At 37.5% G+C, this 24,342-nt stretch overlaps 1 protein-coding gene across 1 annotated transcript in view; it reads left to right on the top strand.

Annotated features, from left to right (window-relative positions):
- LOC121872815 (mediator of RNA polymerase II transcription subunit 25-like) overlaps window positions 1-16,050 on the top strand; it is a 36,493-nt gene extending 20,443 nt beyond the window's left edge. Inside the window, exons 4-5 of the mRNA XM_042375864.1 lie at window positions 6,618-6,846; window positions 15,991-16,050. Coding sequence (XP_042231798.1) covers window positions 6,618-6,846; window positions 15,991-16,036 — 275 coding nt within the window. The 3' untranslated portion in view covers window positions 16,037-16,050. The remainder of the gene's footprint in view (window positions 1-6,617; window positions 6,847-15,990) is intronic.
- Window positions 16,051-24,342: the final 8,292 nt, after the last annotated feature.

Here is a 24,342-nt window from a genome sequence, read left to right as displayed (position 1 = left end):
GGAGTCAGGTGGTGAGGTGACATGCCAAGACACTTACACAACACATACACATTATCAGTATTACTAAACCATTGTCTTATAACATTTTATATTATAATTTCTATTTTAAAATTAATTGATACAGTAGAATGTCAATTTTCGATTCAATTTAAGATTATTGATTTAAAGCTACACCCACAATTAAGGACAATGTTTTAATTTAAAGTTAATCTTTCCTATTTTTGCGCTGAGTCAATTCATGATCATATTTTAAATTTTATGCTAATGTTTTCTGGGCAAAGCTGAACTGTACATGTACTCAAAGTGATGTACTAAATAATTACTAAAAATTTTGTCTAGTGCAGTACAGATAGACCCCGACTTCACGACGGGGTTAGGGACCAAATCCAGGTCGAAGTCCCATTGATAAATTTTAAATAAATAATCTACAATGAAATACAGTACAGTAAAAAGTAATGAATAATGAGGAATGGATACAGTACAGTGAAAGTAATAAATAATAAGGAATGGTTACAGTGTGACTGAGCACTTACCTTTAATGTAGTCAGCTGAATGCACATGGGGCCCCATAATTAATTATACATGGAGACTACATTAACTGGAAACGTTTCGGTATAGAAAATGCGTCATTTATAAAAAAAAAAAAAATAATAAAAATCTCGCGGCGGTCGTGAAGTCCCGACGGTCGTAAGTCGTAGCAGTCAAGTCGGGGTCTGTCTGTATAGCATACAGGTCTCGGTTAACGGCACAACTGCTTCCAGCAGTTGCTCGTTAACCGAAAACTTGTAACCAAAACCATTGTTTCAATGGGTTTTTGGGTAATTGGTTCCAGCTCACCGAAAATTAACTAAATTCCACAAAAAGGTAGAAAAGTACACTTACTCTGAGGTGTGTTTAGAAGGCTCCTGGATGATGATGATGATGGGAATTAGAATGGGGTGGAGGAGAAGGGAGAAGAGAAAGCATTGGGGTGGGAAGAGAAGTCACCCCATGGCACCATTTCACCCAAAAAATTTTAGATCTCTTGGTGTAATTCAAGATTATTTTCAAATCAACACTGCACTGCATTATATATTGTCAATATGTAAAATATATTTCAAAATGACCAATAATTTACTTGGAAACACAGAAAAAAGCTAATTGAAGAGAGTCTCAAGCAAGATGTTACCCACTGAAAAACAGAGAGAGACTAACGCCTGTCTGGTGTGTTAACAGGCTGGATGGCACGCCAGAAACTAGTTTCTTACCTTCAATTATGTTCAATAATTGTTAAAATGACTAAAAGGTTAATATTAAACTTTAAAATTATTGAATAGTATAAACTTCTTGATATTTACTAAAATAGTGAGGAATTTAAGCCCAAAACCGATTACTGTATTGGTGGACTAATACTAGCCTGGACCGCCAAATGCAAGCGAAAACATGTTGAAGTCGGCTTCAGAAAAACTCATTAATCGAGGGATTGCTCGTTAACCGGGTTAAGAATCTTATGGAGGTAAATCGTTAACCGAAATCTGCTTAACCGAGGCGCTCGTTAACCGAGGGACCACTGTACTACAAAAAATATTATTTTGTTTATTCTAGGAGATGGGCTGAGGTGCATCTGGGTAGACTCTCAGTCTTTTTAGTATTTTGTGTTTCTCTGAAGTTCCAAACTAAATTCCAGTGAACCCTCAGTTTACGCGGTTAATTCAACCCACGGTGGCCCGCGTAAAGTGAACAACATAACATATGGGATTAATTGAAATAGAGACCGGGCCGACCTCAAACTCCACTTTTTCAGACACAATACCTACGTTGTAGTAAAAATAACTTCTTAATTTTATGATGGTATGCACACACAATTAATAATTAAGAGAAATATCAATAATATTAGGTTTTTAACACTTACATTAGTAGAAAAGATGGCTGGGCACACGGGATGGGGTTGGTTCCGAGGCAGAGGGCAGATTATTGCCCTCACCTGTATCACTTTATTAATTGTATCACTATCCACCACAGAGGCTTGCAGGGCCTCTTTGTCAAAACCCCTGAAAGTCCATAAGTCCATATCCTCACTATCATTATCACTATCACTGACTTGGGCCGCTGTGGGTGGCGGTGAAGAACCTGTAATGTTTTGATGACTGGGCGACCTTAGGCGCATTTTGCCAAGCCGCCTCCGCAGTAAAGGGCAACACACCGCGGAAAGTGAGTATTCCGGTTTCGGCAGGGTACCGCAGAAGTGGGACCGCAGAAGCGAGGGTTGACTGTATTCCATTTAAACAACACTTCGATTTAGTGTGAATTCGGTTTAAAGCGACCTCTTGGAACATATCTCCTGTTAAATCCACGTTCTACTGTACAGTGTAATTATAATAAACAAAAATAGATAAACAATAATTCTCATTCTGCACTTAAAATGACAAAATAGTTACGGTACCTGTACCTGTACATAAATTGGTGATGTTCACCTGTAAAGAAGAAAAAAATATCTGTACCGTAAATGAGATAATATAATAAATATGGCTAGGAGGCATTTTAAGGATAAATAACAAGTGAAATATTACAGAAACACTTGAAATACCGAGGAACGCACCAAACTCCACAAGGACCAGATGTAAACAAAGGGTGTGCCAAACCATGGATACTAGCGCTATACTAGCTTGACAGGGCTACTTTTACACTTAAACAACTGATCAATGAATAAACCAGGGCATATTGAGACTCATTATACACTAATGATGTCACAAAGCTTTGAAATTACAATCACATAATTTATCACAACCTGTACTCAAATGTACTAAATTAATTGCTAATATTATTATGTATGGTGCAAAATAAGTGATGTTTATACTCAAATTAATAGCCATCTTACAAGAATTCTACCAATTCAAGTAATATTCTTTTAAGTCGCCTGTGAAAATTTTATAGGCAAAAAATTTAAACACCTCTACCTTTCAAAATCTTTGAGTATGCTTTAATCTGGCCCCCTCCTCCACACAGTTCTCCAACACACAGCACTCCAATATATACACTGGCACTCCAACACACTCACACACAGTTCTCCAACACAGCATTCCAATATACATCCCATCCAACACACAGTACTTCAACACACACTACTCCAACACACACAGTACTCCAACACACACAGTACTCCAACACACACAGTACTCCAACACACACACAGTACTCCAACACACACACACACACACACAGTACTCCAACACACACAGTACTCCAACACACACAGTACCCCAACACACACACACAGTACTCCAACACACACAGTACTCCAACGCACAGTACTCCAACACACAGTACTCCAACACACACACAGTACTCCAACACACACACAGTACTCCAACACACACAGTATTCCAACACACACACACTCCAACACACACAGTGCTCCAACACACAGTGCTCCAACACACACGTGTACCTAACACACACAGTATTCCAACACACACAGTACTCCAACACACACACAGTGCTCTAACACACACAGTGCTCCAACACACATGGTGTACTCCACACACGGTGTGCTCCACACACACACAGTGCTCTAACACACACGGTGTACTCCAACACACACAGTACTCCAACACACATACACAGTACTTCAACACACACACATAGTGCTCCAACACACACAGTGCTCCAACACACAGTACTCCAACACACAGTTCTCCAACACACAGTACTCCAACACATGCAGTACTCCAACACACACATTTCTCCAATACACACAGTACTCCAACACACAGAATACTTAAACACACACAGTTCTCCAACACACATTACTCCAACATACACACACTATGCCATCACACACAGTACTCCAACACACACACTACTCCAACACTCAGCACTCCAACACACACACACACACACTACTCCAACACACACACACACACTTACACACAGCATTGTAACACATAATACTCCAACACGCACATTAGTCCAACACACACACATTATTCTAACACATATATTACTCCAACACATTCAGTACTCCAACACTCAGCACTCCAACACACACACACTTACACACAGCATTGTAACACATAATACTCCAAAACACACAGTACTCCAACACACACACAATACTCAAACACACTGTACATTTCAAGTTAAGATTGTCAATTTGTTTATCATTTATCAAAGACAACAATTAAAGGTGTTGGGCAACAACAAAACAGCTGAGAGGTGGTGGTCATTTGGATATGACACTTCTGAATAAATTATTCATCTAATATAATAAATATTTTTATGCATTTTTCAGTACGGTATGACAAATTAGTGGTTCTTTCATACTTTATTTAGAATACAGGTATATATTCTCAATAAAAGTTCTGTGTAAATAGTTTTGAGTGATAATGAGAAGGGAACACAGTCGCCTTAGCTCTCAACCCTGATGTTAACATGGTATTTCACTTGTTTTCTTTGTTTAATAATTGATGACCATATATACTATCTATATTCTGTACAGTACAGTACTTCATTCTGGAGTCATCTGGGAGCCAGTGTTTCTTGGTTTAGTCCAGTACAGTATATATTATTGTCTATGAAGTGTTCAGACTACAGTATTACCCCGCCTAACGCGGTTTCACTTAATGCGTTTTATCATATAATGTGCCCGCCAGAGCTGAACTTTCACTTAACACGGATTTTTTTCCACATATACGGGTGAGTGTCCGCTCGAGACGCTATTTTTAGATTTGGCCCACCCGCCACCCTGCCTGACTGCCTGTTTTAGCTCATAAAATTCATACATATTCCCGCCAGAATATAATTTACATTGCTGGAATTCTTTATATTTTAGGATTATTTTGAATATAAACATCATATATTTTGCATTAGACATACAAATTTTAGATAAAATTTTCTGAGTAACTATGTTATCTTTGTGCAAAATATATGACATTTATATTCAAAATATTCCTGGTCTTACAAGGAATCCAGCAATGTCAATTATATTATCCTAACTTTAGTTTGAGGTATTATTTATTACAAAAAGTTAAGTATTCTGGTTTTCCACCACATCTCCTTGGGACAGTTGGTGGGTGGGGGAGGGAGGGACCGACCGACCATCTGTTACCCTGTGAAGAATATTTTTTTTTTATTAACTGAAGATATTTGTTTTAGCTCATAAAATTCATACAAATTACCGGTCAGAATATAATTTACATTGCTGAATTTTTATAATTTGATGATCATTTTGAATATAAACATCATATATTTTGCATTAGACATACAAATTTTAGATAAAAATTTTTCTCTGGGTAACTATGTTATCTTTTGTGAAATATATGACATTTATATTCAAAATATTCCTGGTCTTACAAGGAATCCAGCAATGTCAATTATATTATCCTAACTTTAATCTGAGGTATTATTTAATACAAATTAAAATTTATTTTTTCACCCCACATATCTTGAAGGACGATTGGTGGGGTGGGGGAGGTTGGGACTGACCGCGAGGTTAAAAGAGGGGGAGGCAAGGTGGGGTACTTTGATTGACAGATAGTGTCCTGAAGATTATTATTTTTTTTATTAACTGAAGATATTTGTTTTAGCTCATAAAATTCATACAAATTACCCGGTCAGAATATAATTTACATTGCTGAATTTTTATATTTGGTGATCATTTTGAATATAAACATCATATATTTTGCATTAGACATACAAATTTTAGATACAAATTTTTCTCTGTAACTTATGTTATCTTTTGTGCAAAATATATGACATTTATATTCAAAATATTCCTGGTCTTACAATGAATCCAGCAATGTCAATTGTATTATCCTAACTTTAGTTTGAGGTATTATTTATTAAATTTTAGTGGTTTTCCCCCAAAAATTTCTCAGAGAGGAAGAGCCAGTAGTGTAGTGGAGAGGGGAGGGAGTTGAGTCCATTATTTGAATGGACATTAACTTCATGCACTGTATTTCTATTTCTCTTAAGTATTAATTGTGTGCATGTACCATCATAAAATTAAGATGTTATTTTTACTACAACATAGTTATGTGTCTTCAAAAAGTGGAGTTTGGGGGTCGGGCCGATTTCTATTGGAATTAATCCCATATGTTCTGTTGTTCACTTAATCATGATTTCACTTAACACGGGACCCTCTGGGTTCTATTGACCGCGTTAAGTGGGGTACAACTGTACATTAAACCTTTCTGGTTCTGGCACCAGTAGGCATCTCTACAGCTTAAGAAAAACTTGAATAGGAAAAATGCTATTATTTCACCCAATTTGCTTTAATCTTGAATTAAGAATGCTGTTGTCTTCTGTACTGTTAAATATCTTCCTCTCGGTCGCCCATGGTGACAACCTACACTATATGACTAAGGTTCATATTTTATAACCTTATATGGCAAGTATTGTGTAGTCTAAAACTGAAATTTAAAATTTAAAATTTGGGAATTGTCTTATGTGCAACGTCGCATTATACTCTTATAGTATTAACGAATATTTTATTTTTTAAAGTATGAAGGATATATGGGGTGATAAAACTGTCCCAGGTATTTGAAGGTTTTGTAGTTTACATCACTGTATGTAAAGGATTTTTGTGAATTAATAATGTAATTGACTTAAGGATATCACTTTTTTTTTATCCTTTACAGATGTTGATGCTAATATGTTAGGTGTAAATGCAGCTGGTAACATGGCAGCTCAAGGACAGCAACAACAGTCGATGCAACAGGGACAAGGGATGAACCCACCAAGCCAGCGCTCAGTTGTATGGCAAGGCACACTGGAGTGGCAAGAAAAGAAGACAGATAATAACAGCAGGGTTGTGCACCAGGTCACTTGTAAGATGACTTCACTCGTGGTTAATGGTGAACCTGAAGTGTAAGTAGTGATGTTTTGGTTGAGTCTTTAAGTAGATGTAGAAAACACAAATATATTGATTTCTTGTACAGTGGGCGATATAAATCTAATCTGATCCTACTACTTAATATTCCTATAACCTAACGGTTTTACCTATAAAATTGAGAATGCTATAACTAACTTAAACTCCTACAATGAACATTATTTAAATTTTTTTTTTTTTTTTTCACTAATTTATTGTTTTTTTATTACAAGTATTAATGATAGTCTTTATTTCAGGGGTTTAGATGCATATTTATGCACTTTACAATTTTTACAATTTTATATTATATTTTTCAGTGTTAGTGGTTGTATTTGGGGGCCTGGAACGATTAATCCTATAACGAACTAATGCTATAAACTAACAAGGTTCTAGAACCAATTAGATTCGTTATAGCATACCCCACTGTATCTAATGCAGTGATATCCCTGTTAAGGGGAACAATTGGTGCAGAGCACTTCCGATGAGAGATCGCTAACCAGACGATTTTCTCAAACCCGAAAATTCTTTATCTCTGGAATCTTTTCCGGTTACTGGGAAAAGTTTCCGAGTGTCTAAACAAGACATCTTGCACACACAGACACTAGCCCACTTCCCCAGAATGTTTCTGGGTGCTGGAGATGTTTTCCTTAAGTCTAAACTACCGGAGTCCGTAAATGTAGTTCTAATTAAGTTAGAAACTCCATTTCTTAACTATAATAATCCAGAATAGTTTATCTAAAAGTTTGGTTAAATAAATATATTTGAAAATTAACAATTTATATGATATGGGCGTGAATGAAGATGTGTGTTACAGCAAAGACTGGTATTTTCCACTCCCATGGAGCTGGGGGATTAGTGGGTCTCATGTACCTGACCTGACACAATGTCAGGTGGAGGTAGGGTGGGGGATTAGTGGTTGTATATTACTGACCTCTGATGGAATGTCAGGTGGGGTATTAGTGGGTCTCATGATCTGAAGATGTCTTGAATAAACATGAAACCTAAAGTATTTTAGGAGTTTGTGATAAATATAAGTATAAATGAGTAAAGTTGTATCCCTTCAACATTATGTTACATAACATTTTAAAATATGGAGTGAGAAAGCAGAAAGGTGTGATTGATTAGAGAGATGTAGTGGAACTGAGTGTTGTCAAGCACTCCTCAACAGCTGATATATAACTCGTGAGTCACAAACACACAAATTTGTCACACAATAAGACCCTCACTCCTGATGTTTGCTGTCTTAATTCCCTTTGTGTGTGTGTGGTGTGCATCGCAGGCAGGCGTGTTTCCGCGGCCGCAGTCAGTTTCTATTCAAGCGTGGTTAATTGTGATAGGGAGATGAATTTGATACCATAATGATCCTTAATAAATTATCTACATAATTTTTCCAATAAGATATCCTTAAACAAAATATTTCTATATGATATGGTGATGGGAATTCCATTCTCTTATAAAAAAAAACGTAAGAAATGTTGATACCGGATTCAGTAAAATCAGTTTTAATTTTCAGTTAGACACACCATTTTTTATCAAAATAATCCTGTATACTTTATTTAAAAATTTTGCTAAATAAATGTATTTAAAAAAAACAAAAGCTCTACATGATACTGGGGTGAATAGAGCTGTGTTACTTTTATCCTCTTCACCACTGATCGGCTCGTTAGTCGCCATGCGATCTTCACGTCTCTTACACACTTCACTCAATTGACTGTAGTAATACATAACTAATCATGTCTTACACTTGCGATGATGTTTGGGTGGGAGATTATTGGGTCATGTTACTAACCTGACCTGATGCAACGTCAGGTCACCCAGTGTTGGGTGGGGGATTAGTGGGTCTTATGACCTGAAGATGTCTTGAATGACATTATTTTTTACCTATGAGGTATACATAGTACTGTATTGTATTGTATATGATGGGTACATGTATTGATAAGCACAGATTATTACAGTAACATATTCAGTGGTCCCTTGAATAACGAGCGGTTCAATTAACAAAATTTCGGTTAACGAATTAGCTCCCATGAGGATTTTCAATTTCATTAAAGAACAAAACTTCAATTAACGAAAGCCTTAGGAGAAACATGCTTTGTTGTGTGCATCACATTTCAACTGATTGGCTAGTTCGCCAATACAGTAATCGGTTCTATGTTTACATTCGTTTCCAGTGGAGTAAATATCAAGAAGGTTGTGTTTTTGAATGTTTTGCATTTTTTATATTAAAATTATTGGTCATTCTAAAATTTTACCATCCAAGCTCTGTCTACATAAAGTTTTCAGCTAATATTTAACTTTATTAATTTATTTTTACTCATTTACATGCACACACTGTCCTAAGGGCAAAGCTGTACTGTACATGTACTCAAAATAATGTACTACAGTGAAACCTCTAAAATTTGAACCTAAAAATTGATATATCTAAAATTCGAATAGAATTTGATTAAAAATAAGTGCCAAAATTTTAGGTTTCGAATTTGAAAATATCGCCATAATAATTCAAGCTTTCAAATGCGATCATAATGCTGAGCACAACGAGCGCATCCACGCCCAGGGCATGCTAGGTCACGCATTGTCCCTTCTCCCCGCTTTGTGGTGGTCGCTCACAAGTCATCCGTGGTTAACTTTAAATATTCAACTTTCACCCTTATAATGGCATCAAATAAGTAATAACTTGATAGTTTAGCATGCAGTAAAAGGAGAAAAAAGTATGTTTCACGGACCAATAAACAGTTCAAGCTCAGAAATTTTGTCAAATTATAATTTGATTTATAATTTTTAGCTTAACTTTATAATTTCTAAAACATGTTATAAAAGTTTTCAATACTAGGCAACTCAACATCATCTTTAGAGTTGTGCACGTAGCAGAGGGTAGGTAGCCTAATCGTCAGACCAACCCCACTATAGTGACAATGATTATACTGAATGGTAATTGTCTACAACCAGGTCGATATTTGGAAGTATTATTGAAGATGTGTACAATATTTACAGTAGTAAAACAATATTTTTACCACACTGCAGGCAGTGTGGTGAAGGGCGGGATAAAGAGGATGTCAGCCTACCGATGTTTATTCCATTAATAATTCTATGATTTCTTGATGTGTCTTATATTTAACCGACTTTTATTTTTGTTTACACACGTATATGATAGTAATTACAATTTAAAAGCACAGTCATGTGCCGGTTAACGCCCGCACTGTACGACTTCGACGGAGACACAATGATCCTCCTCTTATACTATTTTCAGATATTATGTGTTAAAGGAATAGTGCTTCCTTACTTAGGCTTTTTTAAGCATTTGCCTGTGAAATGTTAACCTACACTATTGAGGATAAAATCTGCACCTACTAATGGAGCTAACAAATACATTTGCTGTAATCAGACATAACTAGTTGCCTCAAACAATTGCAAGTTGCAATTGGGGTTGCAATTTCAAATTTGTATATTACTAAAATAGTAAAGTCTCTGGTGCACTCTAATATTAAGAGAGAAAACGGAGGGACTGAAAGGCCCTGATGGACAGGAAACGACTCGCATGACGGGGACCGTAACAAAAAAGTACATACATGTTTAGGACTACAGTATTAAGCGCATCTCTTTCATCACTTTGTAATAAACCTAGCCATGCTTGTGTATGCAGGAGATGCATTTATAACATTATATATATATTTAGTGGGTCTAAATGGTCGAAATGGGAAACTTAAGAAGTCTGGGGTGCCTGAACCACCAGGAATAAATCCTACAGGTTCTCTACTTTCAAGTATCGGCGGGTCCCACTAGCGCCATAACCAAGTGGATGACTGTACTTGTGACACTGGCCAGTTGTTTTGGTGTTGGTGGAACAGGGGGTACAAATGACATCACTAGGATCCCGCTTCCTCTATCATGAATAAACAATTAAAATTTAAATTGAAAAAACATTCAAATAAAATTACTATCTTACAAGAATCCTCCAATGTAAGTTATATTCACCCAGGCTGCTGGGGGAAAATGATGAGAAGAGCTAGCTGCTCTTAAGTGCAATGATAAATAAACACGCAGGCAGGCCTTCAGCGCCAACTGTCAAATCTATCTCAAATAAATAACAACGCCAGACATTTTGTCACCACCTCCTCTTCCTGCACCACCCTCTGTTCAAGATAAAGATTGGTGATTTTTTATGTTTATTTTTATATAATATCTGAGACTAAAGTTACGATAATATAATTTGCATTGCTGAAATCCTTGCAAGACAGAGATTAATTGAATATAAGCTGCCATATATTTTGCTCAAGGAGAAATAGTATATTAGGCATAATATCAGTAGGCTTTATAAAAGTTTTTCAACCTGTAGTTTTGGGTAGATTTTACATAAATTTCTTTTCATTTATTTTCACCCATTTGCTATCTGTTAACACCATACTAAAATAATAAACGTGAAAACAAATTAGTGCAAACCTGGAGTGTACATGTACTAATTTGATTATGGTACTAAATTGTTATGTCTAGTGCGAATTACAACATGCTTTTATATATTCAAATAAATCAGTATCTTACAAGAATCAGCCAGTGTTAAATATATTTTCCTCAGGGTCATATCACTGGACATTTTTGGGAAATGAGAGAAGCTAGTGAGACTGTTAAATAAACACACAGAGATCTTCAACAAATCCTATCACCTCAACCCCACCTCCCAACCCGCTGGGTGGCGGAGCCGGCAGTCCCCAGCCAGGCTTTTTAGGCTTACAGTTTTATCTTTACATAATATCTCAGACTAAAGTTAGGAGATTATACTTGCATTGCTGAATCCCGCAAGACAGCCAACAATTTGAATGTAAACGCTATATATTTTGCTCAAGAGATAAAAGTTGTTGTACATTAGTGTGCTGCAGTACTTGTACTTGCATTTTATAAAAAAGTTTTTCAACTGTATTTTTGCAGATTTACATAGATTTCTTTTAGTGCTGGAGTGCACATGTACTAATTTGATTACGGTACTAAAATTGTTTTTTTAGTGCAAATTATAGCATGTTTATATTCAAATTAATCATTATGTTACAAGAATCCCAGCCATGTTAATTATATTCACCCAGGTCATTTCTACACAGGCTTTTTATAAGAGAAAGCTAAGAACTGATAAATATATGTTGCTAGACCTGGGCTGTGCTAACTGTCAACGTGATTACTTCGCAGACCCTCTCTCTCTCCCCCATTTGCTGTCGCTAAGCGGGAATCCTTTAAAACAGTGAATAATTTTAATAAACATCATGTATTTTGCACAGAGATAAAAATTAATCACCTGTATCACATTACAGTAGTGATTTAAGATTTAAGTGTATATATACTATATAGTACAGTCAACCCCACTCTTTACGCTGTCCCACATTCCGCTGCTTCACGCTACGCCAGCTCCTGCCCAACCCAGGATGTCTAAGATTCCAAGGTGGGTGTACCCTTTACACGGGTGAAGTATAATTTTTTAATTTAGCTCATAAAATTCATACAAATTATTCAGCCAGAATATAATTAACATTGCTGGAATTTTATAATTTGATGATTTATTTTGAATATAAACATCATAGATTTTGCATTAGACATACAAATTTGGAGACGCTACTCTGAGTAAATATATATCTTTTGTGCAAGTATAAGTATATTTTATATCAAAATATTCTGGTCTACAAGGAATCCAGCAATGTCAATTATATTATCCTAACTTTAGTCTGATTTATTATTTGCCAAAAAGGTAAAATAACAGTCTGGGTATTCCCACACATTTTGGCCCTTTGTAGGGACGTTATGGGGGGTGGGGGAGGAGGGAGGGACCGGGCGCACGACCATCTGTTACCTGTGAAGAATATTTTCTTTTTTTATTAACTGAAGATTTTATTTTAGCTCATAAAATTCATACAAATTAATTCGCCAGAATATAATTTACTACAATTTCTATTACACTTTGATGATCATTTTGAATATAAACATCATATATTTTGCATAGACATGAAATTTTAGATAAAATGTTTAATCTGAGTAAGTATGTTATCTTTTGTGCAAAACATATAGACGCTATATTCAGAATAATTCCTGGTCTACATGAATCCAGCAATGTTAATTATATTATCCTAACTTAATCTGAGGTATTATTTAATACAAAATGTTAAAATCTAATTTTCACCCAACATCTCTTGAAGGGAGGATTGGTGGGGGTAGGGGGAGGTTAGACTGACCGCGCTGGGTTAAGAGGGGGAGGCAAGGGGTACTTGATTGACAGATAGTGTCGAAGAATATTTTTTTTTTATGAACTGAAGATATTTGTTTTAGCCATAAAATTCATACAAATTACTTCCGCCAGAATATAATTTACATTGCTGAACAATTCTACGCATTTGATGATCATTTTAACATAAACATCATATATTTTAAAATTAGACATACAAATTTTTTAGATGTAATATGAATCTGAGTAAATATGTTATCTTTGTGAAAAATATATGACATTTATATTCAAAATATTCCTTATTCCATACAAACCAGCATGTCAATTATATTATCCTAACTTCTTTAGTTTGGAGGTATTATTTATTACTATACCTTATTTTCCTCGTTTCTCAGAGGGAAGATGCCAGGAGGAGAAGAGGAGGTGAGTCAGGTCCACACACTGGACATTAACTTGGCCACTGTTTTTCTCATTTCTCTTAAGTATTAATTACAGTGTATGTACCATCATAAAATTATTTTAGCCATAACATAAGTTATGTGTCGTCAAAAAGTGGAGTTTGGGGATCGCCTGACCCATTTCTTCACTCATATCCCATATGTTATGTTATTCACTTACGCTGCTTCCATGTATTCCCTCCGGGTTACATTAACCGCGTAAAGTGAGGGTTAACTGTATTCCACGTACACGTAAGTATAAATATAAAGTTTATGATGATCGGACAACGCCCATAAGTTAACGCCACGCTTCAAGAATGGCCTGTGGACGTTAACCGCACATGACTGTATTTACAAGCCATAGTATGAATACAAGCAATGATGGATGTCATATAGCGGAAAGTAAAGCATTTGAAAATAATCTTTTAATTACAATTTAGTGAACTTTGTAATTTTATGGGTGAAATGACGGCATCACATGGGTGATTTTCTTCCACCCCCTAACTTCCTTCTCTCCTCTCTCCCACCCACTTCTACCCCCATCATCATCATCAACTTATGAGCCTTTCTACATAATAATAATCTCAAAGTAAGTGTACTTTTACTGCATTTTTTTTTACTTGTATGTAATTCTTCTTTCAGAGCTGGAACCAATTGCCCAAAAATCCCATTGAAATGCATGGTTTCAAGTTAACTAACGACCAATCTTCTTGGGAACAAATTGTGTTCATTAACCGAGGGACCACTGTACCAAAAGTGGCATGATCCAGGAATATCAAAAGAGAGTGGGGGTTCCAAGAAGTTGTGTGTGAACATGACATAGCTTGGTGCCCACCCAGCTAAATATGATTGGGGGACCCTAAGCCCCCCCATTTTTTTTTTTTTTTTATTATGACCACACGGGCACTTGAAGCCATGATCACTTGATATTAGGAAATATTCTGTGGCCAATAGTAATTACTTTTACTAAAGAAAATGCCTGGAATGCAATAGTGCATTAAAGAAAGAGGCTGGTAATTTTTCTAATGAAAGGGGTGGCCTGAACCCCATGACCCCTCTCCTGATATAAATAAATTTATGTTAACTTTTACTTTGTGTTTGGTGTCACCACCTGAACTAATTAAATTAGAAAATCCCTGAATAGTAGCGCTTAGCGGTAAAGGCAGAATTGATCTCATATACAGTATTTTTCGATTTAACAAACTAATTGAGTCACCCCTTCTTAAACTGCAAATATATGCTAAATTGAACTTTGAAGAGTGGTTTCAATTGTTTAATTTTAGTTCGCCAAATTTTGAGCATATTCAAGCATCTTTGGCGCCCAAATGCACCGTGCTGGAATGCGGGGGTTTGTTTCCATCCGCCAGTCTGTATCCTGCTGCCACCGCTGGGTTGTTCACTGCTACCTCTCAGTCTACATCTCAGTTAAATAACTTCTTCTGTGCTTAGACTTCATGCCGAAAGTCTCCCCTGTAGTTCCAGAAAGGAAGAGGTGTGGGGGAGAAAGTCAAAAGAGTTCAGCTATCAATTGGTAGCTTAGAAATTATAGGTAAAATTTGAAAACAATCACCGAACCCCTAGTTTACGGTAAGCCAGACAATAATGTTTTTAATATTTCTATATACATATCATGTGTCTGAGGTGTCTCAATAGGTGATGCGGTATTAACAGAATTAATCTCAATATAGTGAACTAGTTCAGTAAAATTGTGTGAAAATAACAGAAATAATTCTTCCATGAAATCTGAAATTCATTATACAGTACAGGTATCGTATTCCATCAAATCAAGAGTACATCAGTATGTATAAAATTTTCAGCAAAATGTTTCTGCACTGAAACTGAAATGAAAGCAATACTGAACTGATAATGGGGGTGAATTAAAGGCGATGAATACAGTTTTAACAGGGATATGCGATCGGACGTTGTTCGGTCGGACGTTAACTAGCGATGACTGTACTCTATGTTCAAGAGGCCCACAAGCAAGATGTTTCTCCCGAACAGAGATACAAACCGAGGCCTTGGTGGGTGAGTGAAGTGGCTGATGCAAGCACACCAAAAGCTAGTTCCCCTGTACTGCAATTATGTTAAATAAGTGTTAAAATGGATTTCAAAAATTTTAATATAAAACTTGGAAAATTATTGAATAGTACACTTTTCTTGATATTTACTCCAATTTTTGAATTTCGCTTCCTAGAACCGATTTCCCTCATTGGCGACTAATCTTCCAGCCAGAGCAGTTTTGCATGTCAAATATTGAGAAGAATTTCAAGTAACTGAATTTTCGTTCCTCGTTAACCACCCTGCCTCGTTAACCGAAATGAAGATTCTTATGGAAGGTAATTCGTTAACTGAAATTTCGTTAACTGAGGCTGCTCATAACCGAGAGGGACCACTGTATATCAAATAATATATTATACATTTTTGCTGTTACTGTACCTTGTTGTGAAAGCATGCATGAAATGTTCATCTAGATGAAATTCTTATAGTATCACAATTGGTTACTTTTTCAGGAAGGCAGATTGCTGGTCACCAACCTGCAATGTAAATGATTCCTAAACACATCCTTGGATCTATTGGAAATTCATTCTTCAAGAATGTTAAGACTGTTATGTTTTTGCCTGACCAAAAGTCTCTGCTCTTGATATTTCACCAACTTCTTGTTCCGTGGCATGGTAATGTAGATGCTACTTGTAGGTTCAGTAATTCTTCGATTCATAACTGTGTGTTACAGGAAAATTTGTGTTTTGATTTTTCTAAGGTTGTCCAGAGCTTTGTTTGACTCTTTTTCCAAGAAGGTTCAGAATACTTTATTTTAAACCTGAAATTGCATTCCGTAATAAATATATGAACAGTAATGGAGAGTATAGACAGCCTACATTTGTAGTAAATACAAATTGGGTAATGAAATCAGAAGGTGAAAAAATATAGTGGTGCCTACTAAGAGCTTGGTTTTTCATTGAGCCTTTGAAATATTTTTTTCTCTCAATTTCTTTAATGATCCCTAAGTTTTGGCATTATGGATCACTAATCGACAGCCAAAATGTTTCAGAAAATGAAATTAATTAATCTTTTTATTTAATTAAGAGTGCTGATAATAAATATGGACACCTTAAAATTGTTAATTGGCTCTAGTTTTGAAGATATGGGCTATCCCACATGTACGATTTGCACGCCAGTGATCACATTTCGCATGGTGCTCCAGGCAAGGTATTTCAAGCAAGGAAAAGCAGATTATAGTTATTTGAATATCCAAATCGCTACACCTGGTATCCCCGTGGTGAAGTACTCGTTCCCTGGAACCCCCAGACCATTTTTTCCTGGAACTGGAGGACAAATACACAAAATCAGAAACATGTGAGCCATCAACATCAAGAGATCTCGATTTTGCACCTAACGCAACATCTGCTGAACCATTACAGGATCACGAGAAAGAATTAAACGATTCTTATCAGAGTTCTGAACTGTCCTTGTCAAAGAGTAAGGCAGAACTGTTGAGTTCAACACTGAATCTCCTGATAATTAGGTGACAGGTCTGTGTTGAAAGCCCTCCAGAAAGATTGGCTTCATTTTTAAGAGGCAGGTATGGGAAACGCAGGCAGTGGCCAACAGGCAAGTTTTCATCTAATCCTCCCCAGTTTCTCAGGGCACTGATGGTTTTTTGACCTGCCCTCAAGAAGCGTTGAGCTGCCAGCATTTGCAGGGGGTAATTTTCTAGGAGTCACCCCAGAGGTGCTTCCCTAGTCTCTGTGCTGTGGATTTTCCTGAAGTTTAAGTTTACTAGTATTTTCTTGTATCAAAAGGAAAGACTTACTCCTTCCTTGTGTTTTTTTTATATTTATTTATTTATTTATTTATTTATTTTTTAAGAGCATGTTCTCACAGAGGCACTATCCCGGGTTTACACCGATTTGCTCAAAAGTCGGATGCAGGGTGGCTTTTGGGGGTAATCTTTCCCAGCTTCTGTCGGGATGTAGCAGTCTCCACTATGGCATACACATTTTATGGCAGAACATTAGTTTGCTGGGTTCTGTCCCACGCAGGAGAGAAGGGGAATGAGTGTGCCGGATAAGTGCGGCAAAGCAGCTGCTTCTCACCCTGTGGGCACATCATTCTCTCTACCTGCCACTAATAATATGAAGACCGTAATAAGAGCTGTCATCCGCTCGAGTTGGCTATGCAGGATGCTGCGAGCAAGCAAGCCAGCAGCATCCACACTGTTTGGGTACCTGGGGATATCGGAGGACTTCGCGGTTGCTGGGAAACTGCTTTTTGGTCCCCGCCTCCGCATTGGCCACCGCAGAGCTGACTTTTTTCTGCTTATTGGAGAGGGGTGCCTATACTAATGGGGGTTAAACTTTTAAATCATAGTATTTTATTTACCTGATGACTTATTTTACATCATTTACTGTATTTTGGTCATTCTATTTTCTTGTCTTAAAATTAACTGGACCTAGTTGTATATATGAATTAGGCTATGATATAGTAGGATTTAAACATTGGTTCTGTAACATACAGTGCATTATGGTGAGTGTCTGATCACGACAAAATTCGACTTAAGAACATCCTCGAACAGAACCCGCTTTGTAACCTGAACTCCCCTGTAAACGAGAGGATCACCCAGGCTTAAGGGTTAAGATGAAAGGTAACCCCGCTGTTCGTAACGATGTAAATGGTCTACGGGTAAATTTTAATACACAGTATAACCTTGATATCCGGCATTTAACCACCTGAACTTCTCAAGCAACCGCCATATTTTTGCGGGTCATTTTCCAGCAATTTATGTCTAATCACATTTAAAAAATCAAGAAAATCAGTTTGAATTCTATAATCATGGTTCCATTTCTGTCCCTTTTGCCCTTATATATTTACTATGTGCTTATTCATTTATAATGTTACTCTGATGATGTTCTTGAGTTTGAGGATGCATATTTATAAGAGTTACCTGAAGCATCCTCGAAAACGATTATCCAGGCTCTTTACCTGCCCCCATGCATTCCCGGATATCTGAGGTCTTATCATTAATGATAACTGTTCATAGGTCACCAAAGCTGAGTTTAAAAAGCTGTTCTGCTGCATGATGGCAATGTGTTGCTGTCAATCTCCAGTTGTTCATGCAGTCTAAATGAAGGAATCAGGACAGGCTACATCTTTTTAGAACTCGTATAAACTACAAGAAATTCATTCCGTTTGAATGGGGACAGTTGAGCATGTACCAATTTCCTCAAATAGTGACGAAGACAGCGTGAAATGCTTTCCGCTGGTAGCAACTTCAATTTAGGATTACATCAAGGATGACAACCACAAAGAACTTCAGGAATACCTGTTGTCATCCTATCAGAAAATGGGCTGCAATGAGTCTTTTAAAAATACATTTTTCCACTGTCACATGGATTTTTTCTGGCAACTGTTGTGCAGTGAGCACTGTTAACATTTCCACTCAAGACATCTTGGCAATAGAGAAACAGTACCAGGGTAAATGGAGTTCAGTGATGTTAGCGGATCTGCTGGACAGTAACGAGATGTTCCAAGAATTCGTATACGTTTACAGGTAAAGAGTATGAATGTTTAATTGAGATACAGATCAAAATTCTATGCCACCAATATAGTGTAATACTTGTGAAATGTAAGATAGTGAATTTTCTTGGAAACTGTAGCACAGTATTTTCATTGTCATTTTCTATGTTCACATCCCAAACTCTTAAAGGGAAATGCATTTCATCTCCAAAATACAAAAAGACAAAATTGGTCGACTAGTGTAAAGTAGAAGTTAAACGGTAGTTAAAGGCCCAGAAGGAACACAATCATGAAAGGCCAAATGTTCCTGGTATTTAGTTGCCCTTGCTAATTTGAAGTAAATTTAAGGATGGAAGAAAATGATAAGCTTGCTTACAATATAACATTAATTACAATAAAACAAAAAAGGTGAATCAAAGCATCCTTCAAGACACGTAATAGGTTAGGTATCAAAACACAAATTCCTTAGGTAAATTTTTCATCATACCTCAAACACAAAATCGGTTCAATAAACAAGAACAAAACTTTACCTAACTAATGATAAATAGTACAACTACTGTATTCTAATTTATTTCAAACACATGTGATTACTACTAAACACATGAGAAAATAAATAAAATACTGTTTAATCCTTGGGTTATTAATCCTTATGGAGGGCAGTCTGGGCTAATTCACTCACAAGTGGGTGAGCTAGGTGGGCTGATTAAGGGCCTTTATTCAGCGAGGTGAGGAGTTGTCTGTCTCATTACTGCTGTCTGCCAAGCGATCACACACCAGAGTGTGAAGGAGGAAGAAAATCTGCTGGTAGGAGGAGTGAAACTGAAGCCAGCATGCAGGAAGCTGAAGGTGGTGATGGGTCTGAAGAAGGAGGATATGGTGGGTTGTCTGGCCTTGTTCCTCAGCTGTTGCTGACATTTCCAGTTGCTTGTTTTATGTTGTCAGCACTGTTGTAAATTGGGGCCACAGTTGAAGTAGCCAGACCAAAATCTTTTCCTATTTTTTTGTAGGGCCATCATGGTGATGCCCTTAATTACTTCCAGTCTTTGTCTCAAGAGTGTCACAGCCTTTCGCTGTTTCAGTGCAGTACGGTAGCTGAAGATTCAGCAGAATGCTTAGATGCCATTATGAAAGTTGTAACGAAGGATGCACGAATACACACAGATAAAAGAGAGATAACTTCACATGCACAAATAACTGGCAGAAGGAAAGACAGGTCAGGGAGATGCGAGGAAGGGGGGAGTATGGATTAGTGAGTACTTAACATGTCTCTATCAAGATCTCTCACCCAAATTGTCAGCCCAGCTGACTCCCAGTGAACTGCACTTTGCCTGACCAAATTGCTTAAGCAGGGAAAAGCCGCCAAATAGTGGTAGCAATTTAGGAAATTCACATAACAAATATTCGCATCTCAAACATTCATATCTCGAGGAATACCTGTACTGTATATAGCCAGACCCCTGACTTACTTATCGGGGTTAGGGGACCCAACCAGGTCGTAAGTCCAATGGTCAGAAGTCCCATAGAAAAAAATAAAATAAAATTATTTATTTTATTTATTTTTTAAATAAAAATCTACAATGAACATGGTGCATAGTAAAAGTAATAAAAAATGAGGAATGATACAGCACAGTGAAAGTATTAAATAATGAGGAATGGATACAGTGTGACTGGAGCACCACTAATGTAGTCAGCTGAATGTACCCTGGGCCCCATAATTTTTAATTATGGAGACTACATTAACTGGAAAATTTTTGGTATAGAAAATGCGTGTGTCATCGGAAAAAAAAAGAAAGAAAAAAATGTCACAACTGCGGCGGTCATAAGTCCCGACGGTCGTGAAGTCAAGCAGTCGTAAGTCGGGTCTAGGCTGTATACTGTAGTATATATACTGTATACTGTTAATTTACCAGAGTCGCGGGTTACCAGTCCGCTACTCCTGTTACTTGTCTTTCAGAAGAATACAATTATCTACTTATGTAATGTATTAAGTAATTAAACAATGCACCAGTTTTGAAATACTGTAACTTAAAATATGAACAATGGAGCAACATCCTGTAAATAATATTGAAATTTTTATAATATCAGGTAGAGTCCTCTCTGGAAACCAAGTGCACTGGTCTTGTCTCCACGCTAATTGTTATGGTTCCACACCACAATGATGGCCATCGAGCCCACCATGCCACAGGCAGTTATTTTCTAAATATTAAGATATGTACTTCCATATTATCACGATAAATTTAAATGGTAACAAAAATATTTACATTTTTTCTAAAAGCACAATGTTGCTAAAAATAATGAATATATATTTCAATAAAATTATGCAAAGTACAGTGGAAGTAACTCACCAAAGAAAAGAAACACAGCTACACATGCACACCCAAACCACTCTATAATATACAATAAAAAGTATTCTCGAGAATGGAATAATTAAGAGATTAGCCTAAAAGTTCGTATGGAGTCATTCATGTGTGGTAGGTAAATGAGTAAGATTTATCAATACTGATTCAAGTCATTATTATCAAAACCATTAGTATAGAAAGCATAAACTGGTGTTTCAAATACTTTTTCACAGGCTGGTTGTGCATCGCTTTCATGCTTCTACTTACCAGAGTGAAGTCAAAGCATCATCCTCTCAAAAGTGAGAAGAAAGCGTATGTTGGTTTGCAGTATTCAGTAGATCATCAGTTTCATTTGTAAACAAAATCAAGAGTAAGGTCCAGGAGTGTTCTTAAGCATGGTATATATGTTTACATTTTGATACCACATTACCGTGTTTACAAGATAGCTTATATGTTACAGTACTCAAGCATTGGTGTTGTCTTGTTATAGATAGCTTTCTTATCATTTCCAGTTTGCTTAGGTTTTGCTTTAAATTGATAAATTCCTTTTCTACAGAGACCTTAACCCAAAGAATTTGTGCCATGAAGTGTATTGAATGTTTTTTATTTTGCCTTCCCCACACTTTACAGGAAGTCCTCGCTTAACGCCGTCTCCGCTTTAATGTTGTTTCGGTACTACTGCTTTCACGGATCACTTTCACGGGCGTGATTTCCACTCTGCTTTTTGTCTAGTCATTGATGCTCTCACAGCCAGGCATCGCTGTCTCACTGGCTGGCCACAGGCGTCCTGGGTGATTTGTCAGCCCCCAACAGGACTTCAAGATCATTCAAGGTGTGGTTAAGGATTTTGCACTTGCTGTACTCTAATCCATTCGGAATGGCTTCAAGCTACCATCAAGTACACTGATAGTGTAGTAAGAGAGCAACGCAACACTCATGCTATAGTGTAGTGAAGAGGCAACGCAGACCATTACCCTTAAGCATAAAAAATGGTTTTATTAACCCAATTTGAAAAAGGAGAACGTGTTGTGACATACAAGGTGTTTGGTCTAACCCCCCATTAATCAAAAGCGTATTATCCCAACCAACGGACAAGTCACATGGTGTTGGAAGTGGTTCTTCTCGAGTGCTACCAAGACAACTCGTATTAGAAGCTAATTGTGATAGAGAAGGTGTTACGCTGGCAATGTGGATGGAGGACCAGAATCAATGCAATGCCTTGTGAGCCTTTGCGCGGTCCAGCAAAAAGGCCAGATCCTTGTTTGATGACTCTAAAGGCAGAAGAGGGTGAAGGATCGAAGGAAGAGAGACTTTGGCACAGCCAAGGATGGTTTGAAGGATTTAAATGTCGTTATAACTTCCACAATATTAATATGACTGGTGAAGCCGCCAGTTCAGATACAGTTAAGCGCTTGGTGACATTCTCGCCAGAATTCAAATGGATTATCCAGAAGTGAGGCTACCCACTGGCTAAAGCCTCACGTGAGGAGAATTGATTCTTTGGAAGACATGCCCGAGAGTGACCCGCATTCCAAGGAGTGTAGGTGCGAGCCACAGGTTTTAAAGCGGCAAAGATCGCTTGACGCTGTTGCTTGTCACTAACGCTGCCGGGTGACTTCTGTTGAAGCTCGTGCTGATTTCGCTGTATGTCGCACCGCACGGCTTCTGAAAGGTTACCTTCTGTTACCATAAGGCATAAAAGCGGGTGATGGATAACCGGCGCCAGATTTAGCCAGCGGTTAAGCGCAGTCGTCCCCGCACCGAAGGAATACTGTGCCAAGGGAGAACCTTGACTCTAAAATCTTTCTGATCCTTGACAATGTTCAGCCATCCTCCCACCCACTACTTGCATGACAGTATAAAGTTGTATTCGCCCCAACACTTACAGCACTGATGCAAATTTATGGTCTGCTAAGGCGCCATGTACGTGATTCAAGGTGATTATTTACGCCGCATCATGCAGCAATGGCCCAGCTGCTCAAGGCTACAGGATGGAAAAAATAAACCAACAATCCGAAAATATTGGCGGTTTCAAATATCTTTCATGCAATTGACAACATTGGCAAGGCATGGGAAGAGGTTTCAGAAAGTTGCCTGAATGAGCGCAGACGTAAATCAGGTCTGAAAAGCCAACAGTTTTACGATTCCATTGACTTGTCCCAGCCTTGAATAGGGATGTCCTCAGCTTGTTAGACAGGAGGCTTTGATGAGCTTTTCGGAATTAGAGGATATTGAGACATCTCTGGCATCCCATACAGAAGAGGTCACCAATGAAGATCTAAAATCCGTTAATAGAACACAGTCCTTTGGGGTGACAACGATTTGACGACGTATTAGAAGAATAACCTCAAAGAACAAGTAACTTCAAAGAGGTTAAGGTGAATCGTTGACATGTTCTCCAGCAAGCAATGCAAATGCTTCTAGGACAGATGATCCAAACAGAGAAACGAGCTCAAAGGTTCAACGTGAAGATGTTGAGATACCCCAAGCTGTTAACCACCAAGATCTATAAGGAGAAGAAGATGAGTAGCACCTAAGCAGTCAACATTGGAATCATTTTTTCGTCAGCGGAATGGCGAGGGAGGAGCAAACAACTGAAGAGGAGCAAACAAACAACAGAGGGAGAGTAAACCCAGCAGAGGAACCCCTAGTCAGAGCGGAGGAGGAGGAGTGCAGCCGCAGAGTTTGAAAGTGTAATCATCACTCTCCTCCCTTCACCCTCCATCCTCCTCCTTCACTGCACTTTCCACCACACACTAGTTCTGTCCTCACCTCCGCCATCGGTGAGTACCACATAAACTTATACTGTAGTTCTATATATATACTATTTTCTTGAAATGGGCAATGATTTTCTGTATGTAACTTTTTTCATGGGACAAAGGAGGCTTAGGAACGAACTCCCCGTGATTTTTTATTCCATTTTTGGGAAAATTGATCCGCTACAGCGTTTTTCGTAATGTTGCATTTTTCAGGAACATAACCCCAACGCTGCTTAGACTTACTGTACTA

The sequence above is a fragment of the Homarus americanus genome, unplaced genomic scaffold, assembly GCF_018991925.1.
Source record: "Homarus americanus isolate GMGI-L3 unplaced genomic scaffold, GMGI_Hamer_2.0 scaffold11022, whole genome shotgun sequence".
NCBI classification, from domain to species: domain Eukaryota; kingdom Metazoa; phylum Arthropoda; class Malacostraca; order Decapoda; family Nephropidae; genus Homarus; species Homarus americanus.
This window is presented reverse-complemented; position numbering and strand designations above follow the sequence as displayed.